At 36.3% G+C, this 19,863-nt stretch overlaps 1 protein-coding gene across 1 annotated transcript; it reads left to right on the forward strand.

Moving 5' to 3' along the window:
* The first annotated feature begins 575 nt into the window (after positions 1-575).
* LOC132095204 (SH3 domain-binding protein 4-like) lies at positions 576-19,542 on the forward strand. The gene is made up of 5 exons (XM_059500008.1): positions 576-718; positions 6,810-7,021; positions 7,104-9,457; positions 17,989-18,177; positions 19,141-19,542. The coding sequence occupies exons 2-5, from the start codon at positions 6,901-6,903 to the stop codon at positions 19,363-19,365; spliced, it is 2,889 nt and encodes a 962-aa protein (XP_059355991.1). The 5' UTR covers positions 576-718; positions 6,810-6,900; the 3' UTR covers positions 19,366-19,542.
* Positions 19,543-19,863: the final 321 nt, after the last annotated feature.

Raw genomic sequence — 19,863 nt, forward strand, 5'->3', positions numbered from 1 at the left:
TCTTGAAAGGCTACTTTATATCAAACTACAAAAGGAACTTTGGAACTGTAGGCCAGTTAGGGTAACGCCATATTTCATTTTTTTTACAGGAATGAAAATTTGTTTGGGAGGGATAGAAGTAGCCTACAGTGTGTCAAATTAATAGTAGCCTATAACTGTTATTACCAGCATGCATGCTATTAATTGAGATCTGTTCTTTAACTGTAGGCTACATTTGCGAAAAAACGACATGGTCACAAAACCGCTTGGTTATAAGTTGAATGCCCACCAGGTGCCGCCAGATATTTATATTTAGTCATAGTTCTTATTAGCTCTAATTTTAATGTAGCAGCTTCTGAGTGCCAGTATATCAAAAATGCGGTCGAAATTTGGAAAGTTAACAGAACTATGGCACTACATGAGGCCGTCTTTAAAATGAAATTAGACTATTAACTAATGAGCTGTATTTTCAGCGCTATTTAATCTAATGCAACATGCCATCCTCAAAAAAAGTTAAACAACTACATTAGTATATACATTAACACAATAAATCTTGGCGTATACATTATTATGGCACTTAAAAAGCTGTAAAGAGTAACAGCGACGGTCCGTGTTTTTTGTGAGGGACGCCTCCTGGCTGATGACGTCAGGCAGCTTCTCCTAATGTAAGTGAAGCACTTGAGAGCGAGTCGCGCGCATAACGGTACTCGCTCAAGATACTGACTGCATCTTCAGAAAAGTAGGTAGAATTTATATATATTTTGGTGTTTATTTCGTCATCGGGCTTTTTCATCGATTAGTGGAGTATGGCTGTCCTCGTCGCTATCTTCCACTGAGTTGCCACTTTTCCTTGTTGAACTCGCAGCTGGACTCACAACTGCTGTTTCTGACACTTCAGATTGAGTTTGACACTTGAAACTCGCATGGAATTGAGTTGTGTGAGTGTGTAGGTTTTCTGAGGTTTTCACAACCGTTTCAATTTGTCTGAGGTTCACCCTCCCACCGTGGACAGTCTTTTATCTTAGGTTACCTACTGTATAAAGAATCTGAACCTTCTGTTTCACAGTTCCAAACTTGCATTTAGCCCTAAAACTGCACGAGAACTAGAGAACTTTGCGCCATATTTTAGACTGATCAATGTTACTGTAACTGATGCAGATTTCATTAGTATCAGGACTCAAACCTTCAGAAAACCTTGCATGTCAAACTTTTAAGAAGCTTATCTTAAATAATACATAGGCTACTAGCTTCGCAGAATTAATGTTTAATTAAACAGCCTGAACATGATTTTCTTCCCCCATTTCTCCTCATAAGTCATCTACATGCATATTTTGAGATAAGGAAGAATACAATTAAACATGGTGCAGATCAGTGGCGTGCACAGACCTCCCGAGGGGCAGGAGCGAAATGGCGTTACGAGGGCACAATTGCGGACCTATGTTTTTTTTTTTTTTTCTTTTTTTTCTTTTTTTATATCATGATTTTATCACGATTCTTTGTTATGTTGGTTTTTCTATTTTGCAAGCTGTTTTAGCATCACAGCCAAACTAATTTCACTATTATAAAGCCTTTCAAGGTAACAAAATATGAAAAAGTATGGCAAATATTTAGGCCAATGTGCAAAGGTAAAGATAGAAATTATTAAAGGTATTTTATTTGTTTAAAAAAAATGAGAACAATTTTATTTACAAATAAAATAAAATGTTTTGTTTTTTAGGTTTTTGGCAGGGGCATTAAAAAAAGAATGTACAAATATTAAAAAAAAACAATATATACATTGATTCCTATTAAAGCAACTGTATTAAAGTTTTTTCAGGCAAGAGTACCAAGAGAGTTTTCTCTGTGTTTGGTGTTTTATTAACATTAAAGGAATAATTCACCTACAAATTAAAATAGTTTTATATATTTTTTATATACATTCATGTACTCATTCAAAAGTTGTTTTAAACCTGAATGAGTTTCCTCCTTCTGCTAAACATACGCTATTCAAAAACAGTATTTTGAAGAAGGTGGAAAACCAAACAGTTGCTGGTCCACAGTGTCATCCATATTTTTTTTTAATTTTTATCCTACTATAAAAGTCAGTATCAACAACTGTTTGGTTACACAGATTCTTCAAAATAGAATTTGAGTGTGTTCAGTACAAGAAATAAGTTAATTTATGTTTGGGACAACATGTGAGTGAATAAACAATGACAGAAATTAAATTTTAGGGTGAACTATTCCTTTAATTCACGGCAGCATGAAGCCTGTCCCTTTAAGACCTTGCACGCATCTAATATACAGGTGCTTCTCAATAAATTAGAATGTCGAGTATGTTTATTTACTGTACATGTACTCAATACTTGGTAGTAGGGATGGGACGATAACCGGTTTTATTGATAACCGTGATAAAATGTGCTGAAGGTTAGTAATATCGTTTAAAAATGAATTATCATTAAAACCGTGTTTGATTATCGCGGTTTTAATAACTCACTATTAAATCATGTCCAGCCAGCAACAGTCTGACGCAAGCGCAGCGCACAATGTTTTTTTTTTAGAAGGAATGGCGAAAGTCAGTGACTTTTCTATGCTTTTCTATGCTTCTACACTTTTCATTGTAAGGAAGGAAATGCCACAGAATTTAATCTTTCTTTAAATTAAGTGCATAGAGTTGCTTGTTTTATTAGTTGTTTGTTGATTATTAAATATAAAACTTGCTGAAATGTTTTCAGTGTGAGCATCAACTATTTTTGAACACTTTCATCTCGTTTCAACAAAACCGTGATAATATTGATAATCGTGATAATTTTAGTCACTATAATCGTGATATTAAATTTTCATACCGTCCCATCCCTACTTGGTAGGGGCTCCTTTTGCTTTAATGACTGCTTCAATTCAGCGTGGCATGGAGGTGATCAGTTTGTGGCACTGCTGAGGTGGTATGGAAGCCCAGGTTTCTTTGACAATGGCCTTCAGCTCATCTGCACTTTTGGGTCTGTTGTTTCTCATTTTCTCTTGACAATAGCCCATAGATAATAGCCCATAGATAAGGCTGCAATTCTCTCGGTTGGTTTTGCATCTTTTTTTCTTCCACACTTTTTCATTCCACTCAACTTTCTGTTAACATGCTTGGATACAGCACTCTGTGAACAGACAGCTTATTGGCAATACATTTTTGTAACTTACACTCCTTGTGAAGGGTGTCAATGATTGTCAGAGACCATTTTGAAGGCTCAAGAAACCTTTGCAGTTGTTTTGAGTTGATTAGATGATTGGCATGTCATCATATTCTAATTTGTTGAGATAGTGAATTGGTGGGTTTTTGTTAAATGTGAGCCAAAATCATCAAAATGAAAAGAACCATAGACTTAAACTACTTCAGTCTGTGTGCAATGAATTTATTTAATACATGAGTTTAGCAATTTGAGTTGAATTACTGAAATAAATGAACTTTTCCTCGACATTCAAATTTTTTGAGAAGCACCTGTACAGACATGCATCCGATTCTTTCAGTCGTTTACTTTCATTTTAGACATATCCACCTGAGTCTATACATAAACCTTGTGTGTTTTGACAGTATTAGCACAAAACATAACTTAGTTCTTCATTTTCGTGCCGCGCTTTGTGCTCAGAAAAACCGCACGTCAGAAAAGCACACGAATTAAACATTTAAATAACTAGTAAGGCTTTAAAGCAAATGCAAAAAAAAAAAAATATTTTGTGAATAAATGCAGTGTCCATTGAGAGTAACTCTACCGCTGCGTTAACACCATAGACTGTATAAAGATTAACACTGATGTTAATGTATGTCGCATTATGCTTATAAGACATGTTAAGTCTTGATATGTCTCTACTGATGCCTAAAGGTCTATGACATTAACAATTACTTTAGCAATATGCACAGAGATTCTCTTGGCACCACAGACCGGTGTGTCCGAACATACCCTGAAGGTGTTTGCTATAAAATTATGTTATATAAGTTTTGGGAAATGCAGCACATCCTTATTTCACAGGGATTTCCTCTGTATTTCTTAAAAAAAAGGTGGAACAATCGGTCTTTCACAGAGCAGATCCTGCAGCCCTATAAACACACACACCCATACACTCAATAACAAATAATTAAGTGAAATCTGTTTCAAGTCAGGCTGTACTCACAGCCATTTTAACATGCCATTTCCAAACACATTTTGTCCCGTTCTGAAGAAACAAATTTCTAAAATACTCCACAGATCTCCACAGATAATTTTCAATATCTCTCATAATTATTTTCACCGTATAACATGACTGCTACCCATTTGCTGATCATTTAAGCCCATATTTGCTCCTTATATGATGTATTTCTATTTGAACAGTCTTATAAAATTCGGCCTAAGTGGCAAACGGTGCTTGTGGATATGTACTGGTTTTAAACATATTGAAGAGTCCAAACACATTTATTACCTTGTTGGAGTGATAATCTGCTGAATTACAATAATTAGTAGTTTAGCAGTTTCATAATATGTCAGACTGTTGTGTGAGAGACATTCCCAGTAGGCTACAGCTGGGCATCTTTTCTAAAGGCGCTTCACTGTGTGTGCTTTCTTCCCCAAGGTGGTAGTCATGGAAACCACTGATGTGTATTGCTGGAGAGCCTTTATAGTTCATGATCAGACTTAAGAAGATGCTGAGGTTCACTCAAACACTATCCTACTTTTGATTACTAAAAGCAAGCAACGTTTTATCCTTAAGCTTGCATGCTGCACAAGCAGCTCAGATGGAACTTCTATTTGTAAATCAATAATTCAATCACTTTGCACAATATTTGAAGCAATCATTGGATAGCATAAGTCATTGCTGAAAAATAAAATTAAATCAATAGAGGTAATAAATAACATAAAAAAGTAAAACCTAGCGACTTTGATTTCAGTCTATATAGGCAATTTACTGTATAAACCTTCATAGAGACCAAAGCCTTTTATTACTGTATCTGTTAGTGTTCAAGAGAATGTCACGAATACGGTAGACGCGTCTGGACAAGAACAAATATTTCTGCCCTTATTAGCCTAACTTTAAGACATTTAGTGACAAAGTGTGAGCTCTCTTAGGTTTAGGATAAGTAGAATGAGGCCATACAACTGAAATTTGCCTTATGCTCTACAATGGCTAATCTTACTGTGATTAAATTACTGATTAATACTGAATGAAAAAATTGTCACAGTCTATGGCGTGTAATCTTTGTTGATCTTCATGATCTTTGCTTCTTCTTCTTAATCGGAAAATTGTTATATAACTGTTAATTAACATAAGCAAGAAAACGTCTAAGGTTACGTATGTAACCCTGGTTCCACGAAGGAACGAGACGCTGCGTCTATCAGGGGCGTCATGCATTCATGATTTTTGAGGGGTCACATTTTTTGGGGGGTATAAGTCATTCTACGAAAGCACTGTATAACTGATATAGGCTTATTTTTTTTTATTTTTTTTTTCCTTTTTATTCAAAACAATTCCAAACATGCTTAATATATCAGGAAATATCTCGTTTCTCAAATATGTGTAGGTAAACGCGTTTTGCACCTTTATAGATTTCTATTTGATCAATATATGGAAATGTAGTGTAATCTATTAACTACACATAAAAACCTGACTTTTTACTTAAGTGCCATATCATGCCATAAAATATTTTTAATACGACTGAATTTGCATTTAATGTAAATTTTAATAACAATATTGTAAGATACTTATTTTAACACTTTCATTTTACAGAGAGTAAAGAACATTTACATTATCAAAAAACATTTTCATTCAAGCTAGCCAGAGTTCAGGCACTCTCAAAAACTCCCATTAAAATCACTGAAGCACTTTACATTATGAAACGAATATCTTACTTACATTCGTACGCACATCTGCACTCTTTGTTGTTTCTGATGAGAGAATTCGCTAAATAATTCAGTCAGCGAGCAAGTGAACAAAACACTGCGTTTCAGTGATGACTCTTCTGGACGTCTCTGATTGGCCACTGCATCCATAAGCACAACAGAATAGTTTCTGATTGGTTATCATGAAGCGTTGTACGAACGCGTCTGTCTCTGGCTCAGCGCCAGCCAGCGAACGCAGATTTGAATTTAGCAGCTGATGCTGTGCACTGAACGATCTAATCACACCGCTGTGATTGTATCAAATATATAAAAAATATTATTCTGCAATTTTTTTTTTTTGTTTGGAAGCTGCATTTAAAATCCACTTGGCTCAGAAATCTGAGGGGGCACGTGCCCCCTCACTTCGAATGGGCACGACGCCTCTGGCGTCTATGACGCGTTATTCAGAGACGTCACGCTGGAGGCGTTCCCCAAAGCGTCATCGACGCAGCTCGAGTTCCTGAAGAGGAATGATATGTTCTTCAGAAAATATTTGAGAAACTGAAGATTTCTTTGAAGAATTACACTTACGAGAATTCTTATAAAAGTCTTGCAATTTCTTGAACTCTTTATTCATCTCTGGTGGTGTTACTGTGCAAGCAATATCAAATTTTGCACCTTATTTTAAGATTCCAATTCTCATTATTAACCAACCATTAACTACAACTTTTGCCTCAAACTCGTAATTTGCTGTTTTTTAATAGTCAGTAAGGTAGTTGTTAATCTTAAGTATTAGGTTGGATTAGGGATGTAGAATATGGTCATGCTGAATATGTGCTTTATAAGTACTAATAAGCACACAATATGTTAATAATAGGCATGCTAACAAGTAACTAGTTAATAGTGAGAATTGGTCCCTATACTAAAATGTTACCCAAATTTCCTTAAAGAATAAATTTGGCAGAAATTAACAAAGCAAATTTATAATGTTCTTTCACCTTTAATTTGTGACAGATATTATGGAAGGACATTGATCTCTCATACTGAAACAAACATGTAAAGAAAAACTTGAGACAAGAAGTGGAGTTCGGTAGCAATACACACCATGGCTGCCCATCGCATTCGATCAGCGAACAGCAATGCTGTGCTCCCTCGCTGCAGATCTGAGGGTGCTCTCATCGATCTCAGTCAAGGAGTGTCAGAGGCCACCCTTACAGATGTTAAAGGTTTCCTTTCTTATTTTTACCTCACAATCACAGTACTGTTAACTTATAGTTTTACCCTCATTCACTTATTTTTTTCTCAAAGGGCCTTCACCTAGTGCCTTGCGACTGGATACAGCTGCCTCATTTGGAGCTGTCAGGGAAGTGATTGCCATTAAGGATTACTGTCCGTCCAGTTTTACCACACTCAAGTTCTCAAAGGGAGACTGTCTTTATGTTATAGACACATCGGGTGGAGAATGGTGGTATGCACACAACAGCAAAGAGATGGGATACATCCCATCTGCTTACGTCCATCCGATCAATCATCGAGATTCCACGTTCAGTGACAGCGGCATAATTGACAGCCTAAGTGACATTTCTGAGGGAGTGAAAGAAATGGATATCTCTGTGGAGTGGACAGGGTCTGCCAAACCCACAGAATCTGGAAATGACAATCCTTTTGTTAATAAACGGATGTCAACTAACCCTTTCCTAAATGGCACGCTGCAAGGCACCCCTGACCAAAACAACAGCCAGAGTTCAGCAAAGGCTTTGTGTTTTAGTAATATCTCACCTCCCATCTCAAACACCAGCAGCACTATTAATATTAATGATTTTGAAAGTGGGCTCTGTGACTCAAAAAGTATGGGCCCTGGCTCAGGAATTGGCCCAAATATTCGCAGAAACAAACAGTTTTTTGGGAGCAAGCGCTGCTACAGCATGTCGGAACTGTCTGTCCTACAGTCCCTGTCTGATGGGAATCAAGGTTCTTTGAGTTTTTTTGGTGGCATGAAGTCACCTAAACCTGAGCATTATCAAAGTAGAGAGGATTTCAAAACAGCATGGCTAAATCACCGTAAACTTACACGATCCTGCCACGACCTGGACTCCATTGGACAAAACCCAGGTTGGGGCCAAACCCAGCCAATAGAGACCAACATTGTATGCAACCTGGACAGTTCTGGTGGTACCGTGGAGCTGCCAAATACCAGTATCAGTATACATATTCCTGAGGGTCACGTTGCACCAGATGAGACTCAACAGATATCACTGAAGGCCCTTCTGGACCCACCGTTGGAGCTTAACAATGATAGATGTACTACTGTAAGTCCAGTGGTAGAGGTAAAACTCAATAACATGGAAATCAAGACCCCAGTCACTTTAGAGATGAAGGTGTCTGTTGTGGTGAAAGTAGAGAGCCGCAAAAACACAGAGGTGGTGTGTGTGAGAAGCGACTTCAAGGAAGGTCCATATGTCCAGATTCCACATGTATACATGTATGGAGACACAGTTCAAGTGACTCTGGACAATTTAGAGCCTTGCATGTATGTCTCTGTAGTTGCCCAAGCACAGACAGTGGCCCCATACAACACAGTCTGGGAACATGTCTTAAAAAAGGTCACTCTTGGGGTATACGGGCCAAAGCACATCCACCCGTCTTTCAAGACAGTGGTGGCCATTTTTGGCCATGACTGTGCCCCAAAGACGTTGCTAGTGACTGACGCAAAAAAGCACTCTCAGTCAACTCCACCTGTTGTCCTCCAACTCTGGGGGAAGCACCAGTTTGTCCTAACAAAACCTCAAGACCTTCAGGTTGGTGTGTATTCGAACATGTCCAATTTTGAAGTGAGGGCCAATGAACATGCAAGAACCGTGAGGGGATTTCAGATCAAACTTGGCAAAGTGGCCCGCCTCATCTACATGATTGCAGCACGCGATTCAAATGACATTTCAGATTTTACTTTACGTATTCAGGTCAAGGATGATAAGGACTGTATCTTGGCCCAGTTTTGTGTTCAGACCCCAACCCCACCACCAAAAACAAGCACAAGTAGCTCCGTTCAACGGCGCTTCCTCAAGAAAAAGGAAGTAAACAAAATCATACTGTCTCCTCTTGCAGCGACCGCAAAGTACCCTGTGTTTCAGGACAGACTAATCAAAAACCTAAAATTTGCTAAGTTTCTGAAAACTGTTGTAAGGCAGTCCAAAAGTCTGTATTTGCTAGAGTATCTTAGAGGCGACATAGTGGCCCTTTTGAGTGAGGAAAAAATCAAACTTAAAGGACATCTATGGACCAAAGAGTGGTACTTCGGATACTACCATGGAAGAATTGGGTTGGTTCATGCAAAAAACATTCTAATCATGGGAAAAGTGAAACCTGTTAATTTCAAAGGGTCTGATCTTACAACTACAATCCTTTTAGAGCAGCTTCTAAAGCCCTGCATGTGCCTGACGTATATCTATGCATCTGTGCGGACAATACTGATGGAAAACGTGGCGAGTTGGAGAGTGTTTGCTGATGCTTTGGGCTACGTCAATCTGCCTCTGGCACATTTCTGTCGGACAGAGGCAGAAAGTGAGCCTGAAAAAGTAGCTTCTGTTCTGGAGAGGCTCAAGGAAGACTGCAACGCAGCTGAGGGCAAGGAGAGGAAGTCTTTCCAGAAGGAACTCATGAAGGTAAGCTCTGACATGGAAGTAGATCTTTCAGCTAAACTTGGTTGTGTACTGGGAGCATCTTTATAGAAACCATTTTTAAAAGGTATATCAAATGTTTTATTTATTTATTGGAGGTTTTCTTAAAATTGACAAGCCGATAATCATTTTCATGTAATGGCTGGTAACTGATCAATGGCCAATATTAAAATTGTATAATATTTTTTTTATAAATTATTTATATTTGGTTATACATATTCACTCATTCATTATTTATAAGGCTTGCAACTGCAAAGAGAGACGAGAGAAGAGTGACGTTTTTGAAAGTTAACAAGTTAAAAGTCTGAAAGTCAACAGCAGAAATATATCATACCTAAAATACAAAAAACTGTCATTACTGAAAAAAGAAACAATTTATAAAGCTGCATGGCAATTTTGAGATAGAAAAAATTGTATGATTTAAAAAATGAAAGGTATCAAAAATTGAGATGACATTAAATGTTTGACCTTAGATAGAATTTGACCTTGCTTGTGTGATTGGAGGATTTACTATCTTACAATCTTTTCAGTTTAGCAAATGAACAGATTTGCATGAATTAAACTATGAATAATATAAATTTCTCTAGTTGATACCAGAACATGTCAAATAAATATTTCATAACGTTGTCACAAACACTTGAGACTCAAAGTAAAGACCAAGTGGAAAACATTTAAAAGTGGCAACATATTTGCAGAAAATCCACCAGCTACCCACTTTTACATGCTATCCTGAATCAAAACAACAATATAATATCAATATAGCAATCTTTCCTAAATTAACTGACTGAAAAACATTCAACTTCTTGTACAAAACCTTATTTCTCTTATGTGGTCTATATTACAATGATGGATAAGGTGCTAAGATTCAGGTTTGTCTGGTTGTCACCTGCCTCAACCATTCTGTGCCACTGTGTCAATAAAGCCTGATGTGAAAACTTTGTCAACAGGAACCTGAAAAAGGATGCTTCCAAAGGAAATATCAAGTTGCATTTTAGCAACATATTTTACAAACACTTATATAAATCTTCTGTATGATGCAAAGGTACAATTTGTAAGATATTTGCAGTAAAATATCCAAAAACCACTAGGCTAGTGTTATATATTTTGTCCAGCTGATTACTAACAATATCTCTAATGTTTTCAACAACTTAATAATAAATAAATAATAAAAAAGTAAATAATAATAATAATAATAGCAGTGCAGTCACCTGTCAATGACGTTAGTTACCCTTTGTTACCACCTTTACTGACGTATAAACCACATGACAACAGTGTCGTGGACAAATGTGGAAGTAGTGTCTAACCACTAGCTTGCTTCAAGCAGTTCCTTATTTACTTCTTCTTGCACGTTTTATGGTGGATTGTGTTACTTATTTATGTAACATAATTACTGTTTACCATCTGCCGCTGGTTCTGTCGACAAGGACAGCTCCTGTAAACGTAAGCGTACAGGCTAACCAAACGACCCAAGAAGAGTTTGGGACAAGGGGAGATAAAGAGCGAGGATCAATATCAGTGTTGCATTTTCTAGATGGAAAGAGCTTCACAAACAAACTTCAACTAGAAAGAAATGCCGATCTCGCTTATTTTTTACTCGACAGGTGAGTTGTTTTGATTCGTATCTTTACAGAAAACGTATACTATTATAACGATCAACAAGATTAGTATTATGGGGCATACATGCCAAACGCGGGCATCGCGTCTCTAGACCCGCGCGAGGACGCGTCTGATTGATGGCCGTCAGCGGTTGGGTAGAAGACAACAAATCCCATCATTCCATGCTCCTTCTTAGCGTCATCAAACCACACGATTGTTATTGTTTTGGTAGTGCGCCCTCTCATGGCAGGTCCTACAACCGGTACCTTTAAGCCTAAAAACCCACCAAATCACAATCTCAACAAATTAGAATACTACATAAGACCAATAAAAAAAAAAAAGTTTTACTAAAAAAATTTTTGTGAATTGTTGGCCTTCTGGAAAGTATGTTTATTTACTGTACATGTACTCAATACTTGGTAGGGGCTCCTTTTGCTTTAATGACTGCCTCAATTCGGCGTGGCATGAAGGTGATCAGTTTGTGGCACTGCTGAGGTGGTATGGAAGCCCAGGTTTCTTTGACAGTGGCCTTCATCTCATCTGCATTGTTTGGTCTCTTGTTTCTCATTTTTTTCTCATGACAATACCCCATATATTCTCTTGGTTTCCAAATGAAATACAAAACTTGCTCTCATCTGAAAAAAGGACTTTGGACCAATGGCAACAGTCCAGTTCTTCTTCTCCTTAGCCCAGGTAAGACATCGCTGATGTTGACTGTGATTCAGGATTGGCTTAACGAGATAAAAATTACAACTGTAGCCAAATTCCTTGACACGTCTGTGTGTGGTGACTCTTGATGCTTTGACCCCAGCCTCAGTCCATTCCTTGTGAAGTTCACTCAAATTCTTGAATCGATTTTGCTTGACAATCCTCATAAGGCTGCAGTTCTCTCGGTTGGTTGTGCATCTTTTTTTTCTTCAAACTTTTTCCTTCCACTCAACTTTCTTTTAACATGCTCTAATACAGCACTCTGTGAACAGCTAGCTTCTTTGGCAATGAATGTTTGTGGCTCCTTGTGAAGGGTGTCAATGATTGTCTTCTGGACAACTGTCAGATCAGCAGTCTTCCCCATGATTGTGTAGCCTAGTAAACCATACTGAGAGACCATTTTGAAGGCTCAGGAAATCTTTGCAGGTGTTTTGAGTTGATTAGCTGATTGGCATGTCACCATATTCTAATTTGTTAAGATCGTGAATTGGTAGGTTTTTGTTAAATGTGAGCCAAATCATCACAATTAAAAGAACCAAAGACTTAACAGTCTGTGTGCATTGAATTTATTTAATACATGAGTTTAACAATTTGAGTTGAATTACTAAAACAAAATGAACTTTTTTACGACATTCTAATTATAACATATATATATGTATATATATATATATATATATATATATATATATATATGTGTGTGTGTGTGTGTGTGTGTGTGTGTGTGTGTGTGTGTGTGTCAGCATGCTCAAAATAACAATGAGCTGAAACATCTGCTCGAAACACCATATTAAAGTGTGATTGAAATGATGATATTGATAATATACATACATCATGTAGACTTTGCCTTTGACATTAAAGAGCATCATATCATTGAAGTGAAGCAGCTTAAATGAATGTTAGTGTCTGGTACACACGTTTGTGTTACACTGTATGAACTAAAATTAGGAAGGGTCATCTGTGACCGTCTCAAACTTGAAAATGCCGGAAGATGTGAACGTGTTGAAGGAGAATCTTAGTTGAGCAGATGTTTCCTTTTTAATTGTTAGAATCTACACAGAAGCATCAAATGTGGAACAAGAGACGCCCTAAATTACACAAACCCCCCACACCTACAAATCCATTGCCAGGAGATAACAGACATGCATCTGCAATTCTCTTCACATCTGAATAAAGTACTTGCATTTTCTGAATAGAGAAGAATTATCATTTTAGAGCAATGGGTTCCCTCTGGAATTTCTAATGGGATTTTGATTAAATGAGGTATGTGGTTAACATTACATGAAGAGACCTTCCTGTTTTGTTCTACAAAATAAATTACACAGAGTCAAAAGTCAAATGTGAATATTGAAACCCATTAGAAATTCCCTTAAGAATCCGTGGTGAATGAATCTTTTGGGCTGGCCTACAAATGGACATAATGACTGAACAGCATTAGAGAACTCTGTAATTCCATTTTTAATCAGTAAATGTGCCAGTGGTAATGCTTTCATGAGAAGGTTTTTTTTTTCTTTGAGTTTTTGATTCCTCTGGATCCTCCCATTTCCTTTAACCTATTGTTAGAACGGAAGAGGAGGCCTGTATAAACCGCCAGTGATTTCTGACAATAGTTTATAAACAGAAGAAAATTGTCAGCTTATATAAAAGGAATTCACAAGGGGCAGGCAAGAGGGAAGATAATAAAGGATAAGTACTATCATAAAATCAGATGTTAAAGAAGAGGAATTCAAAAGAAAAACATGTAAAGTAATTGCCTGCTCAATCTTGCTGTGATTATGTCTAGTGAGCTCAACAGTGTTGTGAATGTATGAGTACACTGACTAATTCACAAGTAAAGTTTTATGAATTCAAAGAGTTCCTGCACTAATTAACTGATTGGTAGATCATGATGCTAACCAGGCACGTGCACACATAGACATGAAAGGGGGCTTGTGCACCTGCCCTTTTTATTCCTGGAGAGAAAGTGCCCTTTTTTCTGGGATGCTTTTTTTTATTTTTGAAAAATAATATATATATCTGTTTGCACACAGCTTCCCTGTCAAACAAATATATTTATTGAAATATAGTATCTAAATATCAGGTTAGGAGTTCTGAAGCGCTCCCTCTCCCTCTGCCCCGATTGTTAAACCCGATTGTATTGCTTCCGCTAAAGAAAATAGTCCGCTCCGCCTCTAAGGTTAGAATCCTGTGAGTCCATAGCAACGCTCTGTTTTTCATGGCAACCGCACGGCGGTCTGTTGGTTATAACAGACCGCATTCTACATTGGAATTCAACCTAGCCATGTAATAAAATAAGTTAATAAAATAAGCATATATCACCACCAGGTGATATGCTTTAGTTATTTTGTTTATCCTATTTACCTGCATTTCCCTGTCAATTAGATGCAAATGTGCGCATTTTAACTAGTTGACGCCTAATTTGCATACAGAACGTCCCCAGTTATTGACTTACATCAAGAGTCTTTACCCCTGAAATTTAGAAATCTAAATTGGTGAATTTAGAAGAAATCTACAGATGCAAACAGATGGAGGATACACTCTAAAAAAAGTAGTAAATCTGAGTAACTGCATCTGGTACATTAATAAATAAAACTGAGTAGAAATAAGTTAACATTAAACTTTAAAAATAACAATATATATTAATTAACTATTTAAGTAATTTAACTTTTTTTATTTCCTCGAAACCTTTATAAGATAGTATTCCATACCACCACAAATACATACATGACATTGGCTTTTATTGAATTTTTACTCAATTATTTTGGTAAGTTTAATTTTAAAGTGTTATGTATTCTGATAACACCAAAATAATTCAAACAATGTAGTGCCTTGTGCAAAAATAAACAAATTATTAGTAAAACACGCCCCTCTGTTTGATGCAGTTATTTAGGTTATTCTAAATATGAAGAGTTCAGATGAAAGTGCCATCTGAAATTTCCTTCAATAATGATAATTTTTATCAAGCTTGTATGTTTATGTTCACTTATTTCACATTACTGGCAATGAAAATTACCTATTAATTGTCATTTAAGTTAAATTACTGAACTTAAATACGAGCTTGAAAAAAAAACCTCATAAGAAAATTTCAGATGGCACTTAGAGGCTTTTGCATCTGAACTCTTCATATATACTTGAAACTAGTAGCATAGAAAATGTTTTCAAAACATGCACATTGTGGAATGGTTTCCTTTGCTGCTCTATAAACCTAGTGAATACTAAGGAGACCATGGTTTCTGTGAACTGATTATTTTGTAGACATCTTTTGAAAATGTAACAATTGCGTGAGTTTGAGGAAGATAAAATTAATTAACTTTTTTAATTATTTTTTTTAAAGGAAGTCAGAGTTGCGTTAATATATATATATATTATATCAAGACATCGTTAATATATATATATATATATACTTTTTTGTTTAAAAAAAAAAAAAAACCTAATTATGAGAAGTGCTCTTTATTTCACTTGAGCCCCTGCCCCTCAAAATGTCTGTGCACGTCCCTGATGCTAACAATACTAGTCAATTAGATTGCCAGGGAATTCACTGCAAGTTGCTTCGCATAAAAGTGTCATCCAATTGCATGGGTAAAATTAATGAATAACTTTAGAACTATGTTAAAATTGGCCAGAATGTTAATGTGAAGAAATAAAACTTTTCTGTTCCAATATCAGCCACTCAAAGGTTCACTGGGTACATTGATGCAAAACAAGTAACAAAGAATCTGCACAAAAAAAAAAAAAAAAAAAATTATAAAAAGATGATCATGAAGATGAGGCTCAAAGCACTGAGGAAAGTTCAGTGAACCGAAACATTTGCTTTTTTGAGCATCTGCATATGCTTTCTTTTTTGCATGTGCCAACGTTTAAATATTTGAGTAAAAAAATAGTAATGGGCCTCAATTTTAAAAGCCTCTTGTCAGATAAGATTTATTTGTTTTATTTCAGTTTTTAGATTTGATGTGTAGATGTCTTGTTACTGATGCAAAATACTAATAGAGATTTTGGAGGCATCTAAAGGAGCAATTAAGAGAACAAAACAATGAAATGATCAAAACATCATTAAAATAATTATTTGCTTTTCTCATTAAATTTAAAAATAACAGAAGCTAATTTCATACCCATTAAAAGATGAGCTTGAAGCTTCTACAGTAGTTCTGCTTGGTACACTTGATTTCATTTGAGGTATTAACAGTGGGTTCAAAATCTGAGCAGACAGGGTGTAGATTTTATTTGCTATTCTTTTACTACCGTGTCTCTGTAGGGTTTACTTAATAAGTTCCTGACTGTGACAGGGGTCAAGGGGTGAGACACCTAAGGAAAAGGTGCACATGAAATACTTTTTTGGCTAATGCACACAATACGTGTTCACAGTGTGATACATTCACACACAATACATTTATTTTTCACTTTTATCTAGACAGCAAGTGGAACAGTAAGTCATCCTGATCACCATTCTTTAATCCTAATGTACAAGTCAGAGACATACCTTCCTGCTTATTTGTACTAGCTTTGTTGATAAGAGGGAAGCCATCCAAGACTCCCGCTATCTCATTGCTCTGTTTGGAGCCAGACCTTTAACAGGTCTTCTGGGGCATCAGTGCCGTGTTCCTCCCCCTCTAAGCAGACTTCCTGTCATTCCAAACATTCCAAGCCAAGGAAATGGAATCAGAGATTAGTTGGTTCAGGGCATGTATCTTTTGAAAACTTACTGATTTTGTGTGTATGTGAATTTAAACACATTTGAGCGTATGAAGAACACCTGCATTTTTTAATAATTTATATGTGAAAACTTAATTGTAGAAAGATTTATTTATTTCTTGGTTGCATAAAGCAAGCACTAAGAAAGTAAATGTCACATGTCGTCATCATCAGATAAGAGTTTCAGACATTTTGTAGATCAGTGAACGTCATATATTCACAAGGTGCAGTGAACGTAAGTCCTTATTCAGTTTTTTAAATGTCACGCCAAACTCTTTGAGGAGAGAAAAGAAGGTCACATTAATAAGACAGAACACTTGCCAACAGAACGGCCGGATATTCCTCCCTAACATTTTCCTTGTCCAAGGGGCCCTGAGTCACTCTCATTATATTGTGCTCTCAGGAGGATGCCTGTTGGTTCCTGCATATCACAATATTTATCAAAGCACCCGGCTTGATGACTTGAGCTCTGGATTGGTCTGAATCTTCTGAGGCAGTGCTTAGAAAACCACTGATGCTATCTTAATTTTGTAGTTTGTGTTGTTGTATGCTCTTGTTAAAGTTTACTAATTAGAACAGGCTTTACTTAGTAACCACCGCCCGGACAGCAAGCAGTTTCTGGCCAGAACCGGCCCACATCTGGCCCACGTGAAATCCATGCGGGCCAAATGTGGGCCAGATCTGGGGCGAAACTGCTTGCTGTCCGGGTGAGAGGGGGGTGGGGGAGCACTTTTTAAAATTGAAGATTTGGTATGTGAGATTATGAAGGTATATATTTTATTTACAGTATAAACATGTGTAATCTTTTTTAAAATATATTAATTTGGACATTTAGTTATTGTTCACCTAAAAATGTAAAATTATGTTATTATTTACCATCCTCGTGTTATTCTAAACCTGTATCATTTTCTTTTCATGTGCAACTCAAAAAGATAATAATAATAATTATTATTATTATTATTTTTTTTATTTTTTTGAAAGCAAGAGATATCCAGTGTAGTTTTGGACACCACTGATTTTAATTGTGTATATATTAAAGCAGTTGAAACAATCTTCAAAATATCTTCTTTTAAGAAAGTAAGTCATACAAGTTTGGAAAAACATCAGGACGAGTAAATGACAGAATTGTATTTTTGACAGAAAAGTATCCCTTTACCAGTGTTATTAAATTATATAGTAATAGACGATTCTGAATGTAAAAGAAAATAAATAAATAAGAAAGAATCCACAATTAAATATCCATAAGCAGCAAAAAAATCTATTATTTTGTGCATCCCAAACTAAAACAAGTATTAGACATTGTTAGGCCTCTCTCTGAAGTCATATTTCTGAGTAGGAATTAATTACTAATCATTATCTATGATTTTTTTTATTTTTTTTATAATATTACAAAACTGACATTTGAGATTTTAACATTATTTAATTTGTTACTTCAAACACAGTGACATAAAGCAGAGTTATAATCTTTGCATAGTGGCTTGGTGATGATAAACTCATGGTCTGACTGTATGTCTGTCATTCAGGCTCTTCTGAAGATGGACTGTCAGGGCCTGGTGGCACGGCTGGTCATGGACTTTGTGCTGTTGACTACAGCGGTGGAGCTGGCGGGTCGCTGGAGGGAGCTTGCTGAGAGACTGGCTAAAGTTTCCCGACAGCAGATGGAAGCGTATGAGGCTCCACACAGAGACAGCAGGGGACAACTGGACAGTGAGGTAAAACAAACACTGAAAGCATTGAAGGATATAGTTCACCGAAACCTGAATATTTTGTCAACATTCTCTCACCCTCATTCTTCCAAACATGTATGACTTTATTTCTTCAGTGGAACACAAGAATTTTTTTAATGTAATGAAAGTGAATGATGTCTGAAACTGTCATTCTGCCTAACATTTCATTTTATGCTTCACAGAAGAAATAATGTCATTTTGGTGAACTGTCCTGTGTTTTTGTATGATCTGCTTATGCCCTACTAACATTTAGAGTTGGATTAGAGGTGGACCTTCATGCTTACTTTTTAAAAAAAACTATTTATATTTTATGTTTTTGTACAAATCACATCATACAAAAAAAATAAACCTTATTTATGCCACCTTATAAAATACTTGTTTTCTCATGTGTACAGGTTGGAAAAGAAGTGTCAAGTCTGTTTGCACTGTTTACATTGCATTTAGTACACATTGAAAAGCTTCTGATTTGGCTAAAACTGTAGATCTGTTACAGTACAGACAACTGTGCGAACAAAACACAGATTATGTAAACATGAAGTTAAGTAATATAAATTATATAAAAACTATAGAATGTTCAATTATTTGCTCTATAAGAATGGATAAAGAACAATGTCAAAGTGAGATGGGCGAGAGAGATGGTAACTGACACTTGTAAAATGTATAACTGGGTTTTAAGCATAAATGAAAGGAAACCCACAAGACATGATTACTGTGTTTGCATCCAGCTCAGAAGAGGAAACTATATTTTCTACCAAAGATTGATGAGATTATAAGCTTCCTCTTGGGCTTTGTTTCACTGGCTTAGAATGTTTATGCACAAAATGTTCACTCTTAATGGAGAACATACAGATTGGCTATAATCTTTTTAGGAAACTAAATTGAGGGTGCATAAATGTCCCATTCATGCAGGTTTACATGTCAAACTTAAATCTTAATTTTTTTGTGAAGGCCATGTGGAAACCTGCCTATGACTTCCTGGTCACGTGGGCAGCTCAGATTGGGGACAGTTACAGGGATGTGATTCAGGAACTTCACACTGGATTGGACAAAATGAAGAACCCTATTACCAAGCGCTGGAGGCACATCACAGGCGCCCTCATCCTTGTCAACTGTCTGGATCTTCTACGGAGCTCCGCTTTCAGCCCCTGCTCTCAGGATGACTGCGCCATATAAAGACTACCTACATCGACTGTCGTTTACAAGACCTAGATACACCTGATTTCAATTTTATTCATTGCGTTGTTTTTAATTTTCCTAAATGCACTTATATGTTTGCAAAATAGATTTGTTGCGAAGTAAATTGTACATTGAACCAAATGACTGAAATGTGTAGGCCTATTGCTGATGTTTTAATACAAGCAAGGGTCTCTATCTCATGTTAAACTTTAATGTAAAATAAGATATAATTTTTCAGATTTTTTTATTCATTGCATATCATCATGATTTTATACTTATACTAAATTTTGCACAAAGGATTTTACATGCTTCTACATTTTTCACTAATACTGTAACAATCTTACTCTTTTATGTTTTGTGATGCCAACGCTGTATGCTGAACTGCCTGTTTTATTTTGCTGTAAGTGTACATGTGCATCTCAAATTAGAATGTCGAGGAAAAGTTCATTTATTTCAGTAATTCAACTCAAATTGTGAAACTCATGTATTAAATAA

This window comes from Carassius carassius, chromosome 19, assembly GCF_963082965.1.
Source record: "Carassius carassius chromosome 19, fCarCar2.1, whole genome shotgun sequence".
In the NCBI taxonomy this organism is placed as follows: domain Eukaryota; kingdom Metazoa; phylum Chordata; class Actinopteri; order Cypriniformes; family Cyprinidae; genus Carassius; species Carassius carassius.

Excerpts from the sequence above, each read along its gene's own strand:
- LOC132095204 (XM_059500008.1), top strand. The coding sequence starts at position 6,901 with ATGGCTGCCCATCGCATTCGATCAGCGAACAGCAATGCTGTGCTCCCT. Across the intron at positions 7,022-7,103 it reads CACCCTTACAGATGTTAAAG|GGCCTTCACCTAGTGCCTTG; the intron begins GTTTCCTTTCTT and ends TTTTTCTCAAAG. Across the intron at positions 9,458-17,988 it reads TCCAGAAGGAACTCATGAAG|GCTCTTCTGAAGATGGACTG; the intron begins GTAAGCTCTGAC and ends TCTGTCATTCAG.